General features: G+C 44.2%; 1 protein-coding gene across 3 annotated transcripts in view; it reads left to right on the forward strand.

Moving 5' to 3' along the window:
- The window catches only part of COQ9 (coenzyme Q9), a 62,962-nt gene extending 40,919 nt beyond the window's left edge, over positions 1–22,043 (forward strand). For all 3 annotated transcript variants that reach the window (XM_083163885.1, XM_083163887.1, XM_083163886.1), the window contains exons 8-9: positions 19,631–19,684; positions 21,941–22,043. In XM_083163885.1, the coding sequence (XP_083020011.1) occupies positions 19,631–19,684; positions 21,941–21,976 (90 nt within the window). In that variant the 3' untranslated portion in view covers positions 21,977–22,043. The remainder of the gene's footprint in view (positions 1–19,630; positions 19,685–21,940) is intronic.
- The last annotated feature ends 2,215 nt before the right edge of the window (positions 22,044–24,258 follow it).

Raw genomic sequence — 24,258 nt, forward strand, 5'->3', positions numbered from 1 at the left:
CCCTATAACCCCACCCCCATGCTCAGCTCCTCAGTTTTTGTTGGTGCCAGCAGGAAGCTGGAGCACCGTTAAACTCAGCAGGGATTACCACAGAGAGGTAATACCAAAGAAGCTTTTATTTTTACACTGAGCCACATTGATGCGACTGGGCTGCCTCCGCTGTCAGTCATACTGACGGCGGTGCAGCAGCTCCCTCACTCCTACTGGTGCCGAAAGGCCTCCATGACCATGGTAAAGAGGGGTACTCAGCGGGGGAGAGATCCAGCGTCTAGCACCGCCAGACACTTCTCCCTCTGACAGAGTGACCAGAGCACAGGAGCAGGTAAGGCTCTCTCAGATCGCATACCGCTGTTATGCTGCGTGCCGGGGAGACAGGCCGCAGCAGCTGGGGTGGACACTGTTGCTTGCGGCAAGGATTCCACTAGACCACCGGGGCCAGAGCGCAGACTGGGGGGGGCGCCGCCTAGCCTGCAGCACCTCCCCCAGCTTTGGCCACCAATCTCACGCAGATCTGCCACCCAGGAAGCTGCTCTCTCAAGAGTCCGGCAGCCATCTTCTGCATCGCGGCCAGAGTCTCCTGGAGTGCGGGTACAGTCTCCTCTGTGGTTGTGTATACACGGTCCAATCCAGCATGAGATTTTGACTATATAATCAAAATCGCATGCAGATCGTATGCAGATTGCACAGGTTTTTTACCTTGCAATCCCGATGTGCGCTCCCGTGCCAGCACAAATCGAAACCCAGATAGACAGGGCAGCAATGACTATATAGTGCAAATCTAATGCTGATCGCAAGAATTGTATGTCAAAAGCACAGAGATAGCAAAGATTGTATAGCATTTGAATCTTATGTTTAATAGCAAGGGAATCTCACCGTGTGTACACAGCATTACTCCATAGGGTACAGTGGTTGATTGGGGTGCAGTGGCATTAATTTGCCTCAGCCAACTACTTGGTTGTGTTGTGTATGTGACTTGGTGCTAATCTAATGGTGTGTACACACGGGTACAATCAGCATGAGATTTTTGACTATATAGTCAAAATCGCATCGGGATTGCATGCAGATTGCACAGGTTTTTTACCTTGCGATCCCAATGCACTTCCGTGACTGCACAAATCGAAAACCCAGATAGACAGGATAACAATGACTATATAGTGCAAATCGAATGTAGATAGCATGAATTGTATGTAAATAGTACAGCGTTAGCAAAGATTGTATAGCATTTGAATCTTAAGTTGAATAGCAAGGGAATCTCACCGTTTGTAAACAGCAGAACTTTTCTTCTATCAGTTCTTTATTGCTGTCCTTGAACTTCTTATGGTGTGTACACACTGTACTTTTTGCCTTCCGATGTTGACGATATAGTCAACATCGGATCGGAATCTGATGCAGATCGCAAGGGTTTTAACCCTTGCCATCCCGATCCAATTCCAATGCGCGTTCACGTATCGCAAGGCAGAAAGTCTTGTCTGCCTTGACTATATAGTGCAGATCTGATGGTGTGTACACACGGTCAGATATGCCTTCAGATACTATCCACGATCCGATCGGATCGGATCGTGGATAGTATCTGAAGGCACATCCGATTTGCTTACAAGTCTGACTATATAGTGCAGATATGCACTATATAGTCAAGGCAGACAAGACTTTCTGCCTTGCGATACGTGAACGCGCATCGGAATTGGATCGGGATCTGAAGGGTTAAAACCCTTGCGATCTGCATCCGATTCCGATCCGATGTTGACTATATCGTCAACATCGGAAGGCAAAAAGTACCGTGTGTACACACCATCAGACTTGTATGCAAATCGGATGTGCCTTCAGATACTATCCACGATCCGATCTGATCGTGGATAGTATCTGAAGGCACATCTGACCGTGTATACAATTCAACTACAATTGACCTAATCAGTACAGGTGGCTTCTTGAGGTATTTACAATTATTTAAGCCCACCATAACTGTGCATATGAGTTAAGAGTTATGCTGCTTTCCCACTGCAGACCAGTTTAAAGTACTGGTAATCTTAAATGGTATTTAAAACGGTATTAGCATTCCCACTGCACCATTTTAAATACCATTTAAGTACCATTCCCATTGCAGTAAACCAAGTAAAATGTAGAGTGCCTAACCCCCCCCCCCAGTGTAAAGAGTGCCTAATCCCCCCCCCCCCCCCCCCCCCAAGTGTAAAGAGTGCCTAACCCCCGTACCTGCCCTGTGCCCCCACCTCCCCTCCCCTTGTACTTACCTGCACAGGGATGCAGGGCAGTGGGGAGGCAACGGGGGTCCATGCAGGGTACAGGCAGTGCCTGATGAGAACTAGTAGTTCTCACTTATGTAATGAGTGCACGTGCATAATAATGAGCAGCTCATTACATATGCGCATATGTAATGAGCGGCTCTTTATTATGCACGTGCACTCATTACACATGCACAAAGTGAGAACTACTAGGTCTCATCAGGCACTGGGACTGCCTGGAGGCTAAATAACATTTAAGAGGCATTCCCACTGCCTCTTAAACGTTATTTTAACGTGTAGGACTCTGCTTTAAAAACGGGTTGAAATACCATTTAGCTTTAAACGGTATTTCAACTCTGGCACTTTCCCACTGCAGCCTTAAAACGGTAAATTGCGCTGAAAATCGGCAATTTACCGTTTTTTTAGCTGCAGTGGGACAGGGGCATTATAGTCTCCTGCCTATATTAGGTTTCTACTCAGTAATACTGTAAATGGCAACAAATTGTGCCACAATCAAAGTTATACAGTATAGATATTAACACTAGAATTGTAACACATCTCCAATTGAGAACAGCCTGGGCTCTGTGCCAAATGACAGAGTTACAAACTAGCAATATAGCTAGAGATATTCAATTAATTAAACCAGTGCTTGTTTCTCATAAGAAATACAATACTCAATACGGCATAACAGAGGTTCTTTTTTTCTCATAAAAAATACAATACTCAATAAGGCATAACAGAGGTTCTTTTTTTATATATATATATATATATATATATTTTTTTTTGCACATTTTCCAAAACTTACCCCTAACACACCATGTATGTTGCCTGTGATATATCTATGTGATTTTAACCTCTCATTTCACCATGTCTAATGTTTCATGTCACTGAGTTTCATTAAATAAAAGAAAAACTAAAGGGTCATTTTTAATAAAACCTAGACAAAATGCATGATCTTTATTAAGCGTGCATCGAACCTTGCAACCCCTTTTTTTTCTCTCTCTTTTTTTTTTTTTTTATTGCTTACATAAACCATAAAGGGGGCACATGCAGCACAGCAGCCATACTGGAAGTGTCCAAAATCCTTATCCTGGCAGAACAACACCTTCTGGCCCTATTGGTGGTCTTCATCTCGGGGGTACTAAATTGGGAGGCAGACTTCCTAAGTTGCCAGGATATTCATCCGAAGTCTTCTCGTGAAATGATGGGGTCTTCCGGACGTGGATATAATGCCGTCCCGACACAACAACAAAGTGTCAATGTTCGGGTCGCAGTCCAGGGATCATCAAGCCAGCTTCATGGATGCTATGTCAGTACACTGGAATTATCATCTTCCATATGTCTTTCCTCTGGTATCCATGATAACTCAAGTGCTCAGGAAATTCAAACTAGAAGGTGGGGATCTCATTCTGATAGCCCTGGCCTGGCCTCATCAGCATTTTTATGTGGACCTTCAGCAGATGTCATTTCAACAAACATTCCAATTACCACTATGACCGGATTTGCTCAGACAGTGTCCTTGTCTGCACCCAGACCTTCTGCACCTTTCTTTATCGGCATGGCGCTTGAGACTGCCTTACTAAAAAACAAAGGTTTTTCTGCCAAGGTTATTGGGACTATGATTCAGGCACGTAAACCAGCATCAACTAGGATTTATTACCGGCACTGTCACACTTATTTTTCCTGGTGTGCATCCCGCAAGTAGGATCCTAAAGTTTTTAAGATTGCCAGAATACTATCCTTCCTTCAAAGGGGGTTAAATATCGGTTTACGGTTAACCTCTCTTAAGGTCCATATATCGGCGTTGTCAGTTTGGTTCCAGAGAAAAATAGCATCTCTTCCGGTAACTGGCAACAGTAGGGCTAAGTGGGCTCCAATCCAAGAATATAGCACAATATAACACATAGCCCTACTGTTGCCAGTTACCGGTATATTGGATTACAAAAATCTCTCTTGTGGACCTGGAAACATTCTTGGGTGGACACCTGTACCTGGAGCCTGTTCCCTATTTTAGGGAGTGAACAGCACTATCTGCAAAAAAGCAATATCACAGAGCTCAGATAAAGGGCACGGTACCCATACAGACATCCACTGTAGGAGAATATACATATCCATACGGGACTGGTAAATATTGCTTATTTAAAGCCTTGCTATTGTCTCATTACAGCAATAATGCAGCCATAAAAGCCTCATAGCCAGCTCATACCTTTTATGTTATATGTTGTGTGTCTATTTTTGAGTGTAAATTGATATGTAAATGCACATTTTTTTATTGTGATATATTACTTTTTTATTAAAAGAAAGATTAATCTTTATCTTTCTTATTAGTAACTCACTAGTACTTATTATTGAGTGGAGCAGCGCTACCTGGTGGTGATATTTATTATCCCCACACACTCCCTCTGGTTTCTCAGAGGCATTAACGTTTTCTAACGCTTTGGCCCAAGCGTCAATAGGCAGGCAACCATGCTATAGCTAACGCTATAGTAACCGCTCCTGAAGGGGGAAAAAATGGTCTTAAGATTAGTTTCTAGTTTCCTGTCCGTGGCGTCTTTTAAGGAAGATGCGGACGGAATAGGCAATGTGGAAGCACAGACTAAGCACGCGACATGAGCATCAACTGAGGGCGGCACCTCCCACTTAGCGCATTCTGCGACCAGCAGAGGATAAAAGGAGGCCAGTTTCTTGGGAACTATGAACTTCCTGCGAGGAGTTTGCCAAGCTTCTTTGCATAACTCCGTAAAATCATTACACGGTGGGAATTCGTAAAATCATTACACGGTGGGAATTCAGTCCTAACAGACTTTTTACGTTTAAACAACGGTGTCCTAGGTTTAGGTGCTGCTGGCGCGTCGAATCTGCAAGATGGTACAAACTGCTTCTACTAAGGCCGGGGCATCCACCTCAACTGAAGAATCTTCATCTTCAGAATTAGCCCCCTAAGAGGCCTCGGCTTCCTTGTCCTCTGCAGAAGAGGCCTCGATATTTGCGAAAAGGGGGACTGCCATTTTATGCCCTCTGGGTACAGACGCCGGCACCTCAGATTAAGCTGCACGCAAAGTCTAAAGCATAGTCTGCAGGAGCATGGGTGGCACATGCACATGGGAAGGGATTCCCAAAAAAGGTTGAGGCGGTGGAGCCGCTAAGCTGTCAGCAATACGGGACAGTACCTCGGCAAAGGAAGCCACCCACTTCGGTTCCAGCATAGTACTGACTAAGTAAAAAAAGACATTGTTTCCCCCAGCTCAATGATTGGTATTCGATTAGTAACCAGTATAGAACACTACATGATAATAGAATTCAGAGATATTGGTTACATATATTTTCGCAAATGTATGATATGCCCCCAGGCCAAAGTCAAGTCTTCTCTGTATTATGGAATCTCACCGTGTGTACACAGCATTACTCCATAGGGTACAGTGGTTGATTGGGGTGCAGTGGCATTAATTTGCCTCAGCCAACTACTTGGTTGTGTTGTGTATGTGACTTGGTGCTAATCTAATGGTGTGTACACACGGGTACAATCAGCATGAGATTTTTGACTATATATAGTCAAAATCGCATCGGGATCGCATGCAGATTGCACAGGTTTTTTACCTTGCGATCCCAATGCACTTCCGTGACTGCACAAATCGAAAACCCAGATAGACAGGATAACAATGACTATATAGTGCAAATCGAATGTAGATAGCATGAATTGTATGTAAATAGTACAGCGTTAGCAAAGATTGTATAGCATTTGAATCTTAAGTTGAATAGCAAGGGAATCTCACCGTTTGTAAACAGCAGAACTTTTCTTCTGTCAGTTCTTTTTTGCTGTCCTTGAACTTCTTATGGTGTGTACACACTGTACTTTTTGCCTTCCGATGTTGACGATATAGTCAACATCGGATCGGAATCGGATGCAGATCGCAAGGGTTTTAACCCTTGCCATCCCGATCCGATTCCGATGCGCGTTCACGTATCGCAAGGCAGAAAGTCTTGTCTGCCTTGACTATATAGTGCAGATCTGATGGTGTGTACAGACGGTCAGATGTGCCTTCAGATACTATCCACGATCCGATCGGATCGTGAATAGTATCTGAAGGCACATCCGATTTGCTTACAAGTCTGACTATATAGTGCACATATGCACTATATAGTCAAGGCAGACAAGACTTTCTGCCTTGCGATACATGAACGCGCATCGGAATTGGATCGGGATCTGAAGGGTTAAAACCCTTGCGATCTGCATCCGGTTCCGATCCGATGTTGACTATATCGTCAACATCGGAAGGCAAAAAGTACCGTGTGTACACACCATCAGACTTGTATGCAAATCGGATGTGCCTTCAGATACTATCCACGATCCGATCTGATCGGATCGTGGATAGTATATGAAGGCACATCTGACCGTGTATACAATTCAACTACAATTGACCTAATCAGTACAGGTGGCTTCTTGAGGTATTTACAATTATTTAAGCCCACCATAACTGTGCATATGAGTTAAGAGTTATGCTGCTTTCCCACTGCAGACCAGTTTAAAGTACTGGTAATCTTAAATGGTATTTAAAACGGTATTAGCATTCCCACTGCACCATTTTAAATACCATTTAAGTACCATTCCCATTGCAGTGAACCATGTAAAATGTAGAGTGCCTAACCCCCCCCCCCCCCCAGTGTAAAGAGTGCCTAATCCCTCCCCCCCAAGTGTAAAGAGTGCCTTATCCCCCCCCCCCAAGTGTAAAGAGTGCCTAGCCCCCGTACCTGCCCTGTGCCCCCACCTCCCCTCCTCTTGTACTTACCTGCACAGGGATGCAGGGCAGTGGGGAGGCAACGGGGGTCCATGCAGGGTACAGGCAGTGCCTGATGAGAACTAGTAGTTCTCACTTATGTAATGAGTGCACGTGCATAATAATGAGCAGCTCATTACATATGCGCATATGTAATGAGCGGCTCTTTATTATGCACGTGCACTCATTACACATGCACAAAGTGAGAACTACTAGGTCTCATCAGGCACTGGGACTGCCTGGAGGCTAAATAACATTTAAGAGGCATTCCCACTGCCTCTTAAACGTTATTTTAACGTGTAGGACTCTGCTTTAAAAACGGGTTGAAATACCATTTAGCTTTAAACGGTATTTCAACTCTGGCACTTTCCCACTGCAGCCTTAAAACGGTAAATTGCGCTGAAAATCGGCAATTTACCGTTTTTTTAGCTGCAGTGGGACAGGGGCATTACAGTCTACTGCCTATATTAGGTTTCTACTCAGTAATACTGTAAATGGCAACAAATTGTGCCACAATCAAAGTTATACAGTATAGATATTAACACTAGAATTGTAACACATCTCCAATTGAGAACAGCCTGGGCTCTGTGCCAAATGACAGAGTTACAAACTAGCAATATAGCTAGAGATATTCAATTAATCAAACCAGTGCTTGTTTCTCATAAGAAATACAATACTCAATACGGCATAACAGAGGTTCTTCTTTTCTCATAAAAAATACAATACTCAATACGGCATAACAGAGGTTCATTTTTAATAAAACCTAGACAAAATGCATGATCTTTATTAAGCGTGCATCGAACCTTGCAACCCCTTTTTTTTCTCTTTTTTTTTTTTTTATTGCTTACATAAACCATAAAGGGGGCACATGCAGCACAGCAGCCATACCGGAAGTGTCCAAAATCCTTATCCTGGCAGAACAACACCTTCTGGCCCTATTGGTGGTCTTCATCTCGGGGGTACTAAATTGGGAGGCAGACTTCCTAAGTTGCCAGGATATTCATCCGAAGTCTTCTCGTGAAATGATGGGGTCTTCCGGACGTGGATATAGTGCCGTCCCGACACAACAACAAAGTGTCAATGTTCGGGTCGCAGTCCAGGGATCATCAAGCCAGCTTCATGGATGCTATGTCAGTACACTGGAATTATCATCTTCCATATGTGTTTCCTCCGGTATCCATGATACCTCAAGTGCTCAGGAAATTCAAACTAGAAGGCGGGGATCTCATTCTGATAGCCCTGGCCTGGCCTCATCAGCATTTTTATGTGGACCTTCAGCAGATGTCATTTCAACAAACATTCCAATTACCACTATGACCGGATTTGCTCAGACAGTGTCCTTGTCTGCACCCAGACCTTCTGCACCTTTCTTTATCGGCATGGCGCTTGAGACTGCCTTACTAAAAAACAAAGGTTTTTCTGCCAAGGTTATTGGGACTATGATTCAGGCACGTAAACCAGCATCAACTAGGATTTATTACCGGCACTGGCACACTTATTTTTCCTGGTGTGCATCCCGCAAGTAGGATCCTAAAGTTTTTAAGATTGCCAGAATACTATCCTTCCTTCAAAGGGGGTTAAATATCGGTTTACGGTTAACCTCTCTTAAGGTCCATATATCGGCGTTGTCAGTTTGGTTCCAGAGAAAAATATCATCTCTTCCGGTAACTGGCAACAGTAGGGCTAAGTGGGCTCCAATCCAAGTTGGATTGGAGCCCACATAGCCCTACTGTTGCCAGTTACCGGTATATTGGATTACAAAAATCTCTCTTGTGGACCTGGAAACATTCTTGGGTGGACACCTGTACCTGGAGCCTGTTCCCTATTTTAGGGAGTGAACAGCACTATCTGCAAAAAAGCAATATCACAGAGCTCAGATAAAGGGCACGGTACCCATACAGACATCCACTGTAGGAGAATATACATATCCATACGGGACTGGTAAATATTGCTTATTTAAAGCCTTGCTATTGTCTCATTACAGCAATAATGCAGCCATAAAAGCCTCATAGCCAGCTCATACCTTTTATGTTATATGTTGTGTGTCTATTTTTGAGTGTAAATTGATATGTAAATGCACATTTTTTTATTGTGATATATTACTTTTTTATTAAAAGAAAGATTAATCTTTATCTTTCTTATTAGTTCTTTATTGCTGTCCTTGAACTTCTTATGGTGTGTACACACTGTACTTTTTGCCTTCCGATGTTGACGATATAGTCAACATCGGATCGGAATCGGATGCAGATCGCAAGGGTTTTAACCCTTGCCATCCCGATCCGATTCCGATGCGCGTTCACGTATCGCAAGGCAGAAAGTCTTGTCTGCCTTGACTATATAGTGCAGATCTGATGGTGTGTACACACGGTCAGATGTGCCTTCAGATACTATCCACGATCCGATCGGATCGTGAATAGTATCTGAAGGCACATCCGATTTGCTTACAAGTCTGACTATATAGTGCAGATATGCACTATATAGTCAAGGCAGACCAGACTTTCTGCCTTGCGATACATGAACGCGCATCGGAATTGGATCGGGATCTGAAGGGTTAAAACCCTTGCGATCTGCATCCGGTTCCGATCCGATGTTGACTATATCGTCAACATCGGAAGGCAAAAAGTACCGTGTGTACACACCATCAGACTTGTATGCAAATCGGATGTGCCTTCAGATACTATCCACGATCCGATCTGATCGTGGATAGTATATGAAGGCACATCTGACCGTGTATACAATTCAACTACAATTGACCTAATCAGTACAGGTGGCTTCTTGAGGTATTTACAATTATTTAAGCCCACCATAACTGTGCATATGAGTTAAGAGTTATGCTGCTTTCCCACTGCAGACCAGTTTAAAGTACTGGTAATCTTAAATGGTATTTAAAACGGTATTAGCATTCCCACTGCACCATTTTAAATACCATTAAAGTACCATTCCCATTGCAGTGAACCATGTAAAATGTAGAGTGCCTAACCCCCCCCCCCCCAGTGTAAAGAGTGCCTAATCCCTCCCCCCCAAGTGTAAAGAGTGCCTTATCCCCCCCCCCCAAGTGTAAAGAGTGCCTAGCCCCCGTACCTGCCCTGTGCCCCCACCTCCCCTCCTCTTGTACTTACCTGCACAGGGATGCAGGGCAGTGGGGAGGCAACGGGGGTCCATGCAGGGTACAGGCAGTGCCTGATGAGAACTAGTAGTTCTCACTTATGTAATGAGTGCACGTGCATAATAATGAGCAGCTCATTACATATGCGCATATGTAATGAGCGGCTCTTTATTATGCACGTGCACTCATTACACATGCACAAAGTGAGAACTACTAGGTCTCATCAGGCACTGGGACTGCCTGGAGGCTAAATAACATTTAAGAGGCATTCCCACTGCCTCTTAAACGTTATTTTAACGTGTAGGACTCTGCTTTAAAAACGGGTTGAAATACCATTTAGCTTTAAACGGTATTTCAACTCTGGCACTTTCCCACTGCAGCCTTAAAACGGTAAATTGCGCTGAAAATCGGCAATTTACCGTTTTTTTAGCTGCAGTGGGACAGGGGCATTACAGTCTACTGCCTATATTAGGTTTCTACTCAGTAATACTGTAAATGGCAACAAATTGTGCCACAATCAAAGTTATACAGTATAGATATTAACACTAGAATTGTAACACATCTCCAATTGAGAACAGCCTGGGCTCTGTGCCAAATGACAGAGTTACAAACTAGCAATATAGCTAGAGATATTCAATTAATCAAACCAGTGCTTGTTTCTCATAAGAAATACAATACTCAATACGGCATAACAGAGGTTCTTCTTTTCTCATAAAAAATACAATACTCAATACGGCATAACAGAGGTTCATTTGTAATAAAACCTAGACAAAATGCATGATCTTTATTAAGCGTGCATCGAACCTTGCAACCCCTTTTTTTTCTCTTTTTTTTTTTTTTTATTGCTTACATAAACCATAAAGGGGGCACATGCAGCACAGCAGCCATACCGGAAGTGTCCAAAATCCTTATCCTGGCAGAACAACACCTTCTGGCCCTATTGGTGGTCTTCATCTCGGGGGTACTAAATTGGGAGGCAGACTTCCTAAGTTGCCAGGATATTCATCCGAAGTCTTCTCGTGAAATGATGGGGTCTTCCGGACGTGGATATAGTGCCGTCCCGACACAACAACAAAGTGTCCAGTGTCGCAGTCCAGGGATCATCAAGCCAGCTTCATGGATGCTATGTCAGTACACTGGAATTATCATCTTCCATATGTGTTTCCTCCGGTATCCATGATACCTCAAGTGCTCAGGAAATTCAAACTAGAAGGCGGGGATCTCATTCTGATAGCCCTGGCCTGGCCTCATCAGCATTTTTATGTGGACCTTCAGCAGATGTCATTTCAACAAACATTCCAATTACCACTATGACCGGATTTGCTCAGACAGTGTCCTTGTCTGCACCCAGACCTTCTGCACCTTTCTTTATCGGCATGGCGCTTGAGACTGCCTTACTAAAAAACAAAGGTTTTTCTGCCAAGGTTATTGGGACTATGATTCAGGCACGTAAACCAGCATCAACTAGGATTTATTACCGGCACTGGCACACTTATTTTTCCTGGTGTGCATCCCGCAAGTAGGATCCTAAAGTTTTTAAGATTGCCAGAATACTATCCTTCCTTCAAAGGGGGTTAAATATCGGTTTACGGTTAACCTCTCTTAAGGTCCATATATCGGCGTTGTCAGTTTGGTTCCAGAGAAAAATAGCATCTCTTCCGGTAACTGGCAACAGTAGGGCTAAGTGGGCTCCAATCCAAGTTGGATTGGAGCCCACATAGCCCTACTGTTGCCAGTTACCGGTATATTGGATTACAAAAATCTCTCTTGTGGACCTGGAAACATTCTTGGGTGGACACCTGTACCTGGAGCCTGTTCCCTATTTTAGGGAGTGAACAGCACTATCTGCAAAAAAGCAATATCACAGAGCTCAGATAAAGGGCACGGTACCCATACAGACATCCACTGTAGGAGAATATACATATCCATACGGGACTGGTAAATATTGCTTATTTAAAGCCTTGCTATTGTCTCATTACAGCAATAATGCAGCCATAAAAGCCTCATAGCCAGCTCATACCTTTTATGTTATATGTTGTGTGTCTATTTTTGAGTGTAAATTGATATGTAAATGCACATTTTTTTATTGTGATATATTACTTTTTTATTAAAAGAAAGATTAATCTTTATCTTTCTTATTAGTAACTCACTAGTACTTATTATTGAGTGGAGCAGCGCCACCTGGTGGTGATATTTATTATCCCCACACACTCCCTCTGGTTTCTCAGAGGCATTAACGTTTTCTAACGCTTTGGCCCAAGCGTCAATAGGCAGGCAACCATGCTATAGCTAACGCTATAGTAACCGCTCCTGAAGGGGGAAAAAATGGTCTTAAGATTAGTTTCTAGTTTCCTGTCCGTGGCGTCTTTTAAGGAAGATGCGGACGGAATAGGCAATGTGGAATAACAGACTAAGCACGCGACATGAGCATCAACTGAGGGCGGCACCTCCCACTTAGCGCATTCTGCGACCAGCAGAGGATAAAAGGAGGCCAGTTTCTTGGGAACTATGAACTTCCTGCGAGGAGTTTGCCAAGCTTCTTTGCATAACTCCGTAAAATCATTACACGGTGGGAATTCGTAAAATCATTACACGGTGGGAATTCAGTCCTAACAGACTTTTTGCGTTTAAACAACGGTGTCCTAGGTTTAGGTGCTGCTGGCGCGTCGAATCTGCAAGATGGTACAAACTGCTTCTACTAAGGCCGGGGCATCCACCTCAACTGAAGAATCTTCATCTTCAGAATTAGCCCCCTAAGAGGCCTCGGCTTCCTTGTCCTCTGCAGAAGAGGCCTCGATATTTGCGAAAAGGGGGACTGCCATTTTATGCCCTCTGGGTACAGACGCCGGCACCTCAGATTAAGCTGCACGCAAAGTCTAAAGCATAGTCTGCAGGAGCATGGGTGGCACATGCACATGGGAAGGGATTCCCAAAAAAGGTTGAGGCGGTGGAGCCGCTAAGCTGTCAGCAATACGGGACAGTACCTCGGCAAAGGAAGCCACCCACTTCGGTTCCAGCATAGTACTGACTAAGTAAAAAAAGACATTGTTTCCCCCAGCTCAATGATTGGTATTCGATTAGTAACCAGTATAGAACACTACATGATAATAGAATTCAGAGATATTGGTTACATATATTTTCGCAAATGTATGATATGCCCCCAAGCCAAAGTCAAGTCGGTACTTATGTAATATCTAGGCTCCCGTTTTTCTTATGAGACCACGTCCCCTCGCGGGGCTCGCTGCGCTCGCCACGCTTCGGGCACGGTGGCTCGCTGCGCTCGCCACACTATATAAAATCAACTCCATGCGTAGTTGGATAGTAGGGGTATGAAAAAATGGGATGCATTTAACATGGGAGCCCAGATAATACATAAGTACCGTCAAGTCTTCTCTGTATTATGGGGGTCCCTAGTGCTATATCTAGGGGCAGGGTGTGACACCCCAAAAAACTAGCATAAGCTAGAAAGTCCAGAGCGGCACACCAGTGAAATACTATAGTGTTAATAAATATTAGTAATAGGAAGCCAAAGCTATATATAGAAAGTGAGAGAGAGGGGAAAAAAATGAAATGTAATTAAAATATTAAAGCAATATTGTTAGTGAAAAAAAAAATTGTGCTAAGTGTTAATAGAATGTAAAGGTATGCCACACTAGAGCCAACCCAGTCCAGGGGCACTGCATCCCACACCACCATTACTCTAAATTGGGTCTATGATTAGCCAGCAAGGAGCCACATGATAATGATGCCTTAAATATATCCTTGTGGCCGGAGACTCCGGCACATCTGGATAATGGCGGCACCATCTTGCACAAGGGGCACTTGGTGCCAAATTCAAAAATTTTTTTATTTACATTGTGTATGGGCGCCGTGGCCCTGGTCTCCCTCCGGAAACCCTCCAGCTGTAATCCAACTGTCCTCCAGTGGAGAGGGAATGTGTCGTGACCGAGCGGTGTGCTGGGAGACGCCGATGCCAAGAGCGCAGGTTGGAAGCCGGCTCCCAAGAGCAGCCAGCCCAATGTTAAGGATCCCTCAAGGGAGCCCAGAGCTGTTCAAAATGGGTTAAATAAAGATATTTTAAATGTATTACTATATGTGAAGCACTGAGCTGGGACTTGACGGACCACAGTTGCAGTGTTATGTGGTGTCTGAAGCCTCTGCTGTGCACAGGCTCCATATGATGTATAAAGTGTAATATAAATGTATTTTAAATGTGAAAAGGACTGAAGGAAGAAATCCCTGTGATGAGGAAATTAGATGCTAAATTGTTATTTAACAGAATGTCTGATGAATGACAACTGCACAGCAGGTGGTGGGCTTGGTGCACTGATACCTGGTCCTGTGTACTAATCCCATGCTCTGTCTGTACTGGGTAAAGGATCCAGAATCTCCCCGCTCTGCTCTGCCTGCTACAGAAGCATAGGCCTGGTTCGTGTCCAGTGGGGAATACTGCAGCCGGAGGCGCTGCAGCCGGCGCTTCCCAACCTGAGGCCTAGAAGGATGCGCCTCACGCTGCCCGGAGCCAGAACGCCAAGACACTTCGCACCAGAACTGACACCCGGAGAAGGGACACGGACCATGGTGGGTGACCGAGCGACAGAGTACAGCAGGTTGGCGCCGGAACCAGAAGCGGAGGTGAGTGCCAGAGTGGAGGGCATAGCGCCAGGGCACTGCAGGTCGGAGACAGTACAGGGAGCAAGGGTAGCTGCCATGGTGGTCGTGACACAATCCCTTTATTAGTTTTGTCACTCTTCTTTGGACTCTTTTCAGTTCTATGATGTCCTTTCTATAGTGCGAGGCCCAGAATTGTATTCCATAATAAAGATGTGGTCTAACCAATGCTTTGTACAGAGGCATAATTACTTTTGAGTCATTAGTTTCCATGCCCCATTTTATACAAGCTAGTATTCTGTTTGCCTTTTTTGTTGCTATATGACATTGAGCACTGCACCCCAATTTGTTATCTATGTGGACTCCTAGATCCTTTTCAAGTTCTGTATTACCCAATGTCTCCCCGCTTTGGTTATACCTAGCACATTGGTTATGTCTCCCAAGGTGCATAACCTTGCATTTATCCACATTGAACCTCATTTTCCACTTATTCGCCCATTCATCTAATTTATTAAGATCGTTCTGAATACATCCTCAGTTGATCTAATTACTCTGCTCCATTTTGTGTGGTCAGAAAATATGGAAACTTTGCTGAGTATTCCCACCCCAATATCTTTAATTAATATGTTAAATAAAATGGGCCCTAGTACCGACCCTTATGGTACTGGTATCATAATTGATACTGCTCCATTCACAACCACTCTCTGTTCTCTATTATTCAACCAGTTACCTACCCATCTACAAATTCTTACCCCCTAGTCCCAGTTCCTCTATTTTGTTTATCAACCTCTTGTGTGGCACTGTATCAAATGCCTTGGCAAAATCTAAGAAGACCACGTCTACAGCATTTCCATTATCAAGATTTTCGCTGACATCCTCATAGAAGCCTATTAAGTTTGTTTGGCATGAAGGATTTTTCACAAACCCATGTTGGTTGATAATAATTAAACTATGAAGATCTAAATATTCCTGGATACTGTCCCTTAAAAATCCCTCAAATAATTTACCCACTATTGATGTTCAGCACACAGGTCTGTAATTAGCTGGGTCATACCTTTTTCCTTTATTGAATATGGGCACTACCTCCGCTAATCTCCAGTCATTTGGTACCTTACCTGATGTAAGTGAGTTATCAAAAATGTAGTACAGAGGGGTTGCTACTTCCTCCCTTAATTCTATTAGTACTCTAGGATGAATCCCATCTGGGCCTGGTGATTTTGTTTTGAGTTTGCTGAGCCGCAATTTTATCTGGTCTGTCGTGAAAGCAATATTAAGATATGGCATGCTCGTCCCATTTGTGATTCCTGTAAGTTCCATTGTCTGTTCTCCCCTCGTAAACACTGATCTAGTATTATATGAGGTGTTTGCCAAAACCTTCCACCCTAGTATATAAAGTGTTGCTGCTTCCCCAGGTGATAAGCGGGTCTCTTGTAAACCTATTAAATCTAATTGTAATCTATTCAAATAAATCAATATTTTTTTACGTTTTGTGGGAGACAAAAAAACATTCCATGTACCGTACTTCAATTGTAGCATTTCATTAAGACAGGAGTATTTTTAAGGAAAAAAAAAGGAATATTATCTCCTCCACCCAAGAAGGGCTTCATTTCCATGGGTATATGGTCCATCTGAGTAACACATAAGAAAGAGAAGCACATTAATAGCGCACATCCCAAGATCAACAAGAAAATAGTCCAATATGAATTTTATAGGTAATCTCCGCTTAGCGACAGGAGCTTCATGTCTGAGGATATATAGTCCCACTGGATACCATATTAAAAAGGTAAACACATTAGGGAAGGCACAAACACCACAAAGACACAAAAAAAATACAAGTACATACAATTTCTTTAGTGGGTATTAATCCACTATTAAATTATTAAACGAAACCACTTCCGCTAGGTATAGATGTAATACCAATCTAATGTTTTAACTTATTAGTTCCTAACCACAGCCTAATTTAGTAAAAAGCAACATAGTAAGGAGACAATAGAAGATGAAAGAGAGAATTCTGACCCTCTATATCCGATGGTTGCATTATACATAGGTAGTCAATCAGCTCTCTTCGTATGTTTCCTACAAAACAATTTAAGTTTAAGACTCAGAGCTAGAAGCTTTAGAACTCCTCTTCTTTTTCAAGAAGACCTCAGCTTCTTTTGGAGACAAAAAGTATTTTCGGGCTTTTGCCAGTTCGGCTGAATAGTCCTGAAAAACAAAGATTTATTGCCTTCCCAGGTTAGGTCATGATTTTTCTTTGATGCTGACCAAATGAACTCTTTGTGAGCATAATTAAAACTTCTGAATTTGACCACACTCATTTTCGTCTCTCCTGGGGCCCAACGATGGGCTATTTTTGATAACTATTCCACTGCATTCTTCCTGTATTTTTAGCATAAGCTGTAAAGTGTTAATCAGGGAGGTCTATAAATCTGGTCCCTTTAAAGTCTCTGGGAGTCCCACCACACGTAAGTTATTAAGCTTCGATCTATTCTGTAAGTCAATGACTTTTCCCTCTAATTGTATATATGATTTATGTAAGTTCTCATATTTTTCCTTCAAGGTGACTGTATCAGAAAAGATTGTACAGTACCAACGTTATGTTCCATAGATTCAATTCTGTGAGTGATCTGTTGTAGTTATGCTTTAAGCCCCTCTAGAGATTGATTATAGGTATTGGCTTGTTCCGTCAACATAGGGCCCACAGCTTCCCGAATAGCTTGTACAATTTCCCCATTGGTAATGAAATCCTCTACATTGCCTGTTTGTCTTGATTCGCAGCTTACCGGGGATGCTGAGGTGGTATTAAATAAATCACTCAAAGGGGAAGTTGGTATATCTGTGCTTGAACCATCTAGATTAGCATGTGGGGGAGGATTTTGTTATTAATGTTGTTGCCATTGAGTTGTGTTTCTGCGGTTATTGGGGCTCTGAATCGAGTGATTGTGGGTGCCGTCTTATTATTCTTTTCTTGCCGGTTATATTTACCATTTTTCCCCCGTCATTGTTGGAAGCAGGTGCTTCTCCATCCAAATACTTTATTTTTTTATCTTAATTTTTATTGCTCTACAGTCTCATATACTGAGCCCCTCTCAGTTTTTTATCTGTGTCAATCCATTTCCACACTGGGAGCGAGAGGCCCGTAAGAAAAGCTGCCTGCACAGGCTGTCACTCCTCTTTGTGTGACCCCCAGTACACAGATTTGGGCCCCCTTATTCCTTAATACCCTCAGTGTGCCAGGTAACAGTAGCCTACTCACTGACAAGGGTACAGCATATGCAGGTTCTCTCACAGCCAGGAGGCGCTTGAGGTCGTTATAGGTAAAGGCAAGCAGTACTGTATGTGTGGAGTCTCACTGTGGCGTCTCTCATGTTTGACAATGGCATATTATATCTCCGGCGGTGCTAACGGAGCTGCAATTATTATGTAGGCTTGCTCCTACATAGCCGGAACCAGAAGTCTGTTACTTTTTTAATCACTGGCCGTTCACTCTAAATAAAGATATTTTAAATGTATTAATATATGTGAAGCACTGAGCTGGGACTGAAGTTCCGCAGCTGCAGTGTTCTGTGGTGTCTTAAACCTGTGCTAAACATGCCTCGTATAATGTATAAAGTGTAATTTGAATTTATTTTAAATGTGAAAGTGTAATTTGAATTTATTTTAAATGTGAAAATGACTGAAGGAAGGAATCCCTGTGATGAGGAAATTAGATGCTATATTGTTATTTAACAGAATGTCTGATAAATGACCACTGCACAGCATATTTCCATGGTACCAATGGGTTGTCGGTGTTGCAGGCCTCATTCAGAGTAGTGGTAGCACCTCCGTTGGGAGTGACATAGGGAACAGAAATCCCATAAGCATTTTCCATATTGAGGAGTAGAGGCTCTTACAAGAATGTTATTGAACATACCGTATTTATCGGCGTATAACACGCACAGGCGTATAACACGCACCTTCATTTTAAAAGGGAAATCTCAGGAAAAAAAGTTAAATTTCTAAATAAAAACTTTGAAGCAAATTAAGGGTAACTCAGGGTAACTCAAAGGTTAGAAGCAGCCCGCCCCTCCCTCGCCTCCGCTCCCATGGTACTGAGCTTGCTCAATTATCTTTCTCTACCTGTAAGAGCATAATGTATGTCTAGCCTGAAGATTCCTTTTGGCTTGGTCTTAGCTTTATGACTGTGCAGAGTGAGTTGCACTGTCCTAGGACTATCGCAGGATGACATAACTCAACAAGACCCAACACCAGTACATAGGTGGATGCCAACTGCCATATGCCCCCCGGTGGTCTTCAGCCAGCACCAGCACCTGCTGCCTCTCTCCCCCTTCCTAGCCGCCTGTCACATTTAGCAGTGACGTCGGCGGCAGGCTGGGGGATGTTCGCGGCTCGGGAGGACTCGGGTGCCTGAGCGCTTCCGAGTCCCCCCGAGCCTGGCCGACATTACCCGAGCCTGCCGCCGACGTCACTGTAAAGTGACAGGCGGGCCGGGGGGATCGGGGAAGCTCCGATCGCCGGAGCACAGGGACAGGGGGGGACTGGGGGACTGGGCTGGAGCTGATCGGAGGTATGGGGTAGAGGTGCTGCGCCAGTGGTGCACACCTGGACACCACTGGCGCGCACCTATTATATAATACAGGTACCGTCGGGTGTATTTACCGCCGTATAGCACGCATATCGGCGTATAACACGCACCCATCTTTTCCCCCTGTTTTCAGGGGGAAAAAAGTGCGTGTTATACGCCGATAAATACGGTATATTTAGTCACCGTGCTGGTGCTATGGTGAATGTGCGGAGTATAACCTGTGTGCCAGAAGTGGGCTGGTATATGGCAGTGGTTACAGGGAGCACCGTAGGGTGTATTAAGTGTATGTGACATGTCTGTTCCCCCCCATCTATAGGTGACCTCTACGGGAGAAGCTGTTATTCAGGGGCTGATGGGAGCTGCGGTTACTGTGAGTACTCACCACCAATTACACTACAATATTCACAGCTGCTCTGCGTAGGACTCCCCATTGTATAGTGTGTAATAATGGGGGAACACGGCAGAGCTGACAGGAGCAGTGTGGTGGGGTTACTATCAGGAAGTCTGGTGTGTATAGGACTAGGGTGTCCCCCATTTATATAGTATGTAATAATGGGGGAACACGGCAGAGCTGACAGGTGCAGTGTGGGGTTACTATCAGGAAGTCTGGTGTGTGTAGGACAAGTGTGTCTCCATTATATAGTGTGTAATAATGGGGTGAAAAGAAAAAAGTTTGGTACCGTGTTAGCCAGTTGATAAGAAAAGTTTTATTGTTCCTCAGTGAGAAAAACAAAATAGCAATCTAGCAATTATGATACCTTTTAATGGCTAACAAAAATAAATGTTGTTAAAATGCAAGCTTTCGAGACTTCTTAGGTCTCTTCCTCAGGCATGGTATAACAAGGTGTGTGAAGAACCACATATATATACACAGCAGAGTAGGAACAAGATGTGATAGATGGACATTCTTAAGATCAAAACAAAACAAAATAACAGAATGAGCTTGTAAATTGAGTCCTTAATTAGTTTGTAGATAAGTAGTGTGAAAGTTTTATTGTCTCTAAGTTGATGACAGGCCAGAGTTAGAGCTCCGATGCCCTCACTCTCTCTGGGCCAGATTCCTCAGATGTTGTAGTGGGCCATAAATCCCTCGGATAGATTCAGTCCTGTGTTGAGGGTGTCAAACGTTGTCATTAATTTGTATTCCCAGACCCTCCTGTCTCTTTGTGATTTGAAATTTCCTTTTAGTATAATCACTTTCATATGATCCTGATTGTGTCCTGGGCTGCAGAAATGTTTGGCCACAGGAAAGTGTGTCTTTTTTTCCTTTATTGTGTGGCGATGGGACCTCATCCTTGCCTTAAGTTTTTGTCCTGTTTCTCCAACATACAGACCCCCAATAGGACATTTGGTGCACAGAATCAGGTACACTACATTCACATGTTCTACTACCAATGTAGTGTACCTGATTCTGTGCACCAAATGTCCTATTGGGGGTCTGTATGTTGGAGAAACAGGACAAAAACTTAAGGCAAGGATGAGGTCCCATCGCCACACAATAAAGGAAAAAAAGACACACTTTCCTGTGGCCAAACATTTCTGCAGCCCAGGACACAATCAGGATCATATGAAAGTGATTATACTAAAAGGAAATTTCAAATCACAAAGAGACAGGAGGGTCTGGGAATACAAATTAATGACAACGTTTGACACCCTTAACACAGGACTGAATCTATCTGAGGGATTTATGGCCCACTACAACATCTGAGGAATCTGGCCCAGAGAGAGTGAGGGCATCGGAGCTCTAACTCTGGCCTGTCATCAACTTAGAGACAATAAAACTTTCACACTACTTATCTACAAACTAATTAAGGACTCAATTTACAAGCTCATTCTGTTATTTTGTTTTGTTTTGATCTTAAGAATGTCCATCTATCACATCTTGTTCCTACTCTGCTGTGTATATATATGTGGTTCTTCACACACCTTGTTATACCATGCCTGAGGAAGAGACCTAAGAAGTCTCGAAAGCTTGCATTTTAACAACATTTATTTTTGTTAGCCATTAAAAGGTATCATAATTGCTAGATTGCTATTTTGTTTTTCTCACTGAGGAACAATAAAACTTTTCTAATAATGGGGTGGTCATGGCAGAGCTGACAGGTGCAGTGTGGGGTTACTATCAGGAAGTCCGGTGTGTGTAGGACAAGTGTGTCTCCATTATATAGTGTGTAATAATAGGGTGGTCATGGCAGAGCTGACAGGTGCAGTGTGGGGTTACTATCAGGAAGTCCGGTGTGCGTAGGACTAGTGTCCCCCAGTATATAGTGTGTAATAATGGGGTGGTCACGGCAGAGCTGACAGGTGCAGTGTGGGGTTCAATCAGGAAGTCTGGTGTGTTTAGGACTAGTGTGTCCCCTTTATATAGTGTGTAATAAAGGGGGGGGGGGTTACAGCAGAGCTGACAGGTGCAGTGTGGGGTCACTATCAGTAAGTCTGGTGTGTGTAGGACAAGTGTGTCCCCCATTATATAGTGTGTAATAAAGGGGGGTCACGGCAGAGCTGACAGGAGCAGTGTGGGGTTACTATCAGGAAGTCTGGTGTGTGTAGGACTAGTGTCATCCCCCCCTTATTTAGTGTGCAATAATGGTCACGGTTTCTGATGTCTTTGTTTTCTTTTTTCCAGTTGAAGAACCTGTCAGGACTAAACCAGCGCCGCTGAATATAGCCATGGCACCCCCGAGTTCTGCCTGCACCCTTTTTTGTGTAATAAATCTATTTGTATAGTGCCTGCTGTCCGCAGTGTGTTTATCTGACCTCTCTCCCTCACACTCTACATGTAGCAAGAATTAGACCACTCTCCTAAAGAACTTACAGTACTTGTGTAGTTTCACGGCGCCAGATAAAATATTGCATGCGCTGCATGCGATCCGATCGCACCCGATTTTCATGGAAAAAGGGACCTTTTCATATCCCCACTATCCAACTACGCATGGAGTTGATTGTATATAGTGTGGTGAGCGCAGCGAGCCACCGAGCCCGAAGCATGGCGAGTGGACGCGGATTAGTTTACATGTATTGCGCGTCCCTTGTGGCGCACAATACATGTAACGTCATCCGCGTCCCCTGGCGGGGCTTGCCACACTTCGGGCTCGCTGCACTCGCCACACTATATAGAATCAACTCCATGCGTAGTTGGATAGTGGGGGTATGAAAAAGTCCCTTTTTCCATGAAAATCGGGTGCGATTGGATCGCATGCGATATTGTTTGACGCCGTGAAACTACACAAGTACCGAACAATCTATTTCACAAGGATTGTAATGCATTGCCATGTGCTGCAGTGTACAGAGTAGCTCCGAAAAAAAAAAAAAGGTGGGTTCCGGGGACCCTTCACTTCTAAATATTGGTTGGGGGGGTGGCATTTTATGCTTGTTGCCCAGGGGCTGGAAAGCGGACATGCCACTCAGCAAAGTAGGTGAGCGGCGAGAGTCTGGTTGTGGCTGTAAGAGCTGACACGCTGCTCTGAGTTGAGCAGCATGTCAGCTCTTCCAGTCCGCTCACCTCTTCTGCTGAGAGTGTCTGTCACAGCCGCATTGCATCCCGTCCCCCCGCTCTCAACAGCAGAATTAACTTACATGGTGGGGGGTGGCCGAAGGACGCACAGTGACTGAGACTGACCGTGAAACCTGCTCTCAAAAGGCTTTAGGGTACGCAGCGGCAGCTTCCTGTAAAACCTGCAGTGATTGGCTGACTGGCAGCTACTGCACAATGATTGGGTCCCGGCGGCCGCTGCAGTGATTGGCTCACAGAAACATGTGCAGCACAGCGCGTCCTCGGGTATCCCTTCAGTTTGAAAAATGAAGTCCCCGGTGACAGTTTTAGCGTAAAATATGCGCTATAGCGAATTTTTACGAACCATGGTGGTTTACATGTGAGGTCACCCTGCCTCAGTGGTGTCTGGAGTACACATACAGATATGTTCGGGTGTGTAATGTGTAACACAGAGAGGCAGCTGTGTATACTACCCCTACATTTAGTGCCAGATTATTGCTGCAATTGGGGTGTACTGGTGCCTGGAGGAGTGTGGGCACTGCCAGTGATGCTCATCACCTATAGCACCTGGGAAGTCCTGGCTTTGCCTCATTGCTGCAGATTTACACTAACACCACAGGTGGAGGCATGGTAAGCAGAATGGTGGGTATTGCATGTAAGTAGCCAGCAGAAGAGCAGGACCGGTGCTGGAGATGATTGCATGTTCCAGGATCTGTCACAGTAACCCCCTGGTCTGTGTCCATTACGTTGGGACAGTCAGTAAAATCCACTAGGGAGAGGGATGCTCCCACTGCAGAGAAACCACATCTGGAGGTTCAGGTGTGAAGCTGAAGAAAGGCTGAGCAGTATATTACTGCAGGTGCTGAACGAATGTACTGAGCTTGTGAATTCATCTGCCATTGGAGTGTGGAGTGATATCCAAGAAGGAGTTAAATCCAGGAAGAGGTTAAACCAGGTTGCAAGAGGCATGGGTCCCTGCGTCTTGTTGTTTGTTGTTCTTTTCTATTTGCAAGAGGCCCAGGTACATGACCTGTTAAAGGGTCCACACAGTGCACAATAGCAATCTTCACATAAAGACGGCTACGCAGTCTTGCACTAGAGTGCGTGGCTGAACAATGAGGAGAGTCAGACCGACTGCAGGACAGATAAGTATCTTTTCGTCTGATTACTGTTCTGTAATACTTAGTACCAGTATAATAGTGATTCATCGCGCACTACGGGCGCTCTTCACACCGTCGTAAGGAGCTCCACCCCCTTTAACTGTTACAGCCTTTATTGCGTGAAATACAGTTTGTGCAATAGTGGCGGGTGGGGAAATACTGGGGGTGCGTGAGGTGTGTTGTTTACCGATGTGGGGTTGGTGGAGTTGCGGGTGTGTTGGTGTGGGGGAGTTTGATTGGGTGTGGTATGGGAGTTTCAGGTGCGGGGGTGCCCTGTCTGGGTGGTGTAGG

This window comes from Crinia signifera, chromosome 11, assembly GCF_055691185.1.
Source record: "Crinia signifera chromosome 11, ASM5569118v1, whole genome shotgun sequence".
NCBI classification, from domain to species: domain Eukaryota; kingdom Metazoa; phylum Chordata; class Amphibia; order Anura; family Myobatrachidae; genus Crinia; species Crinia signifera.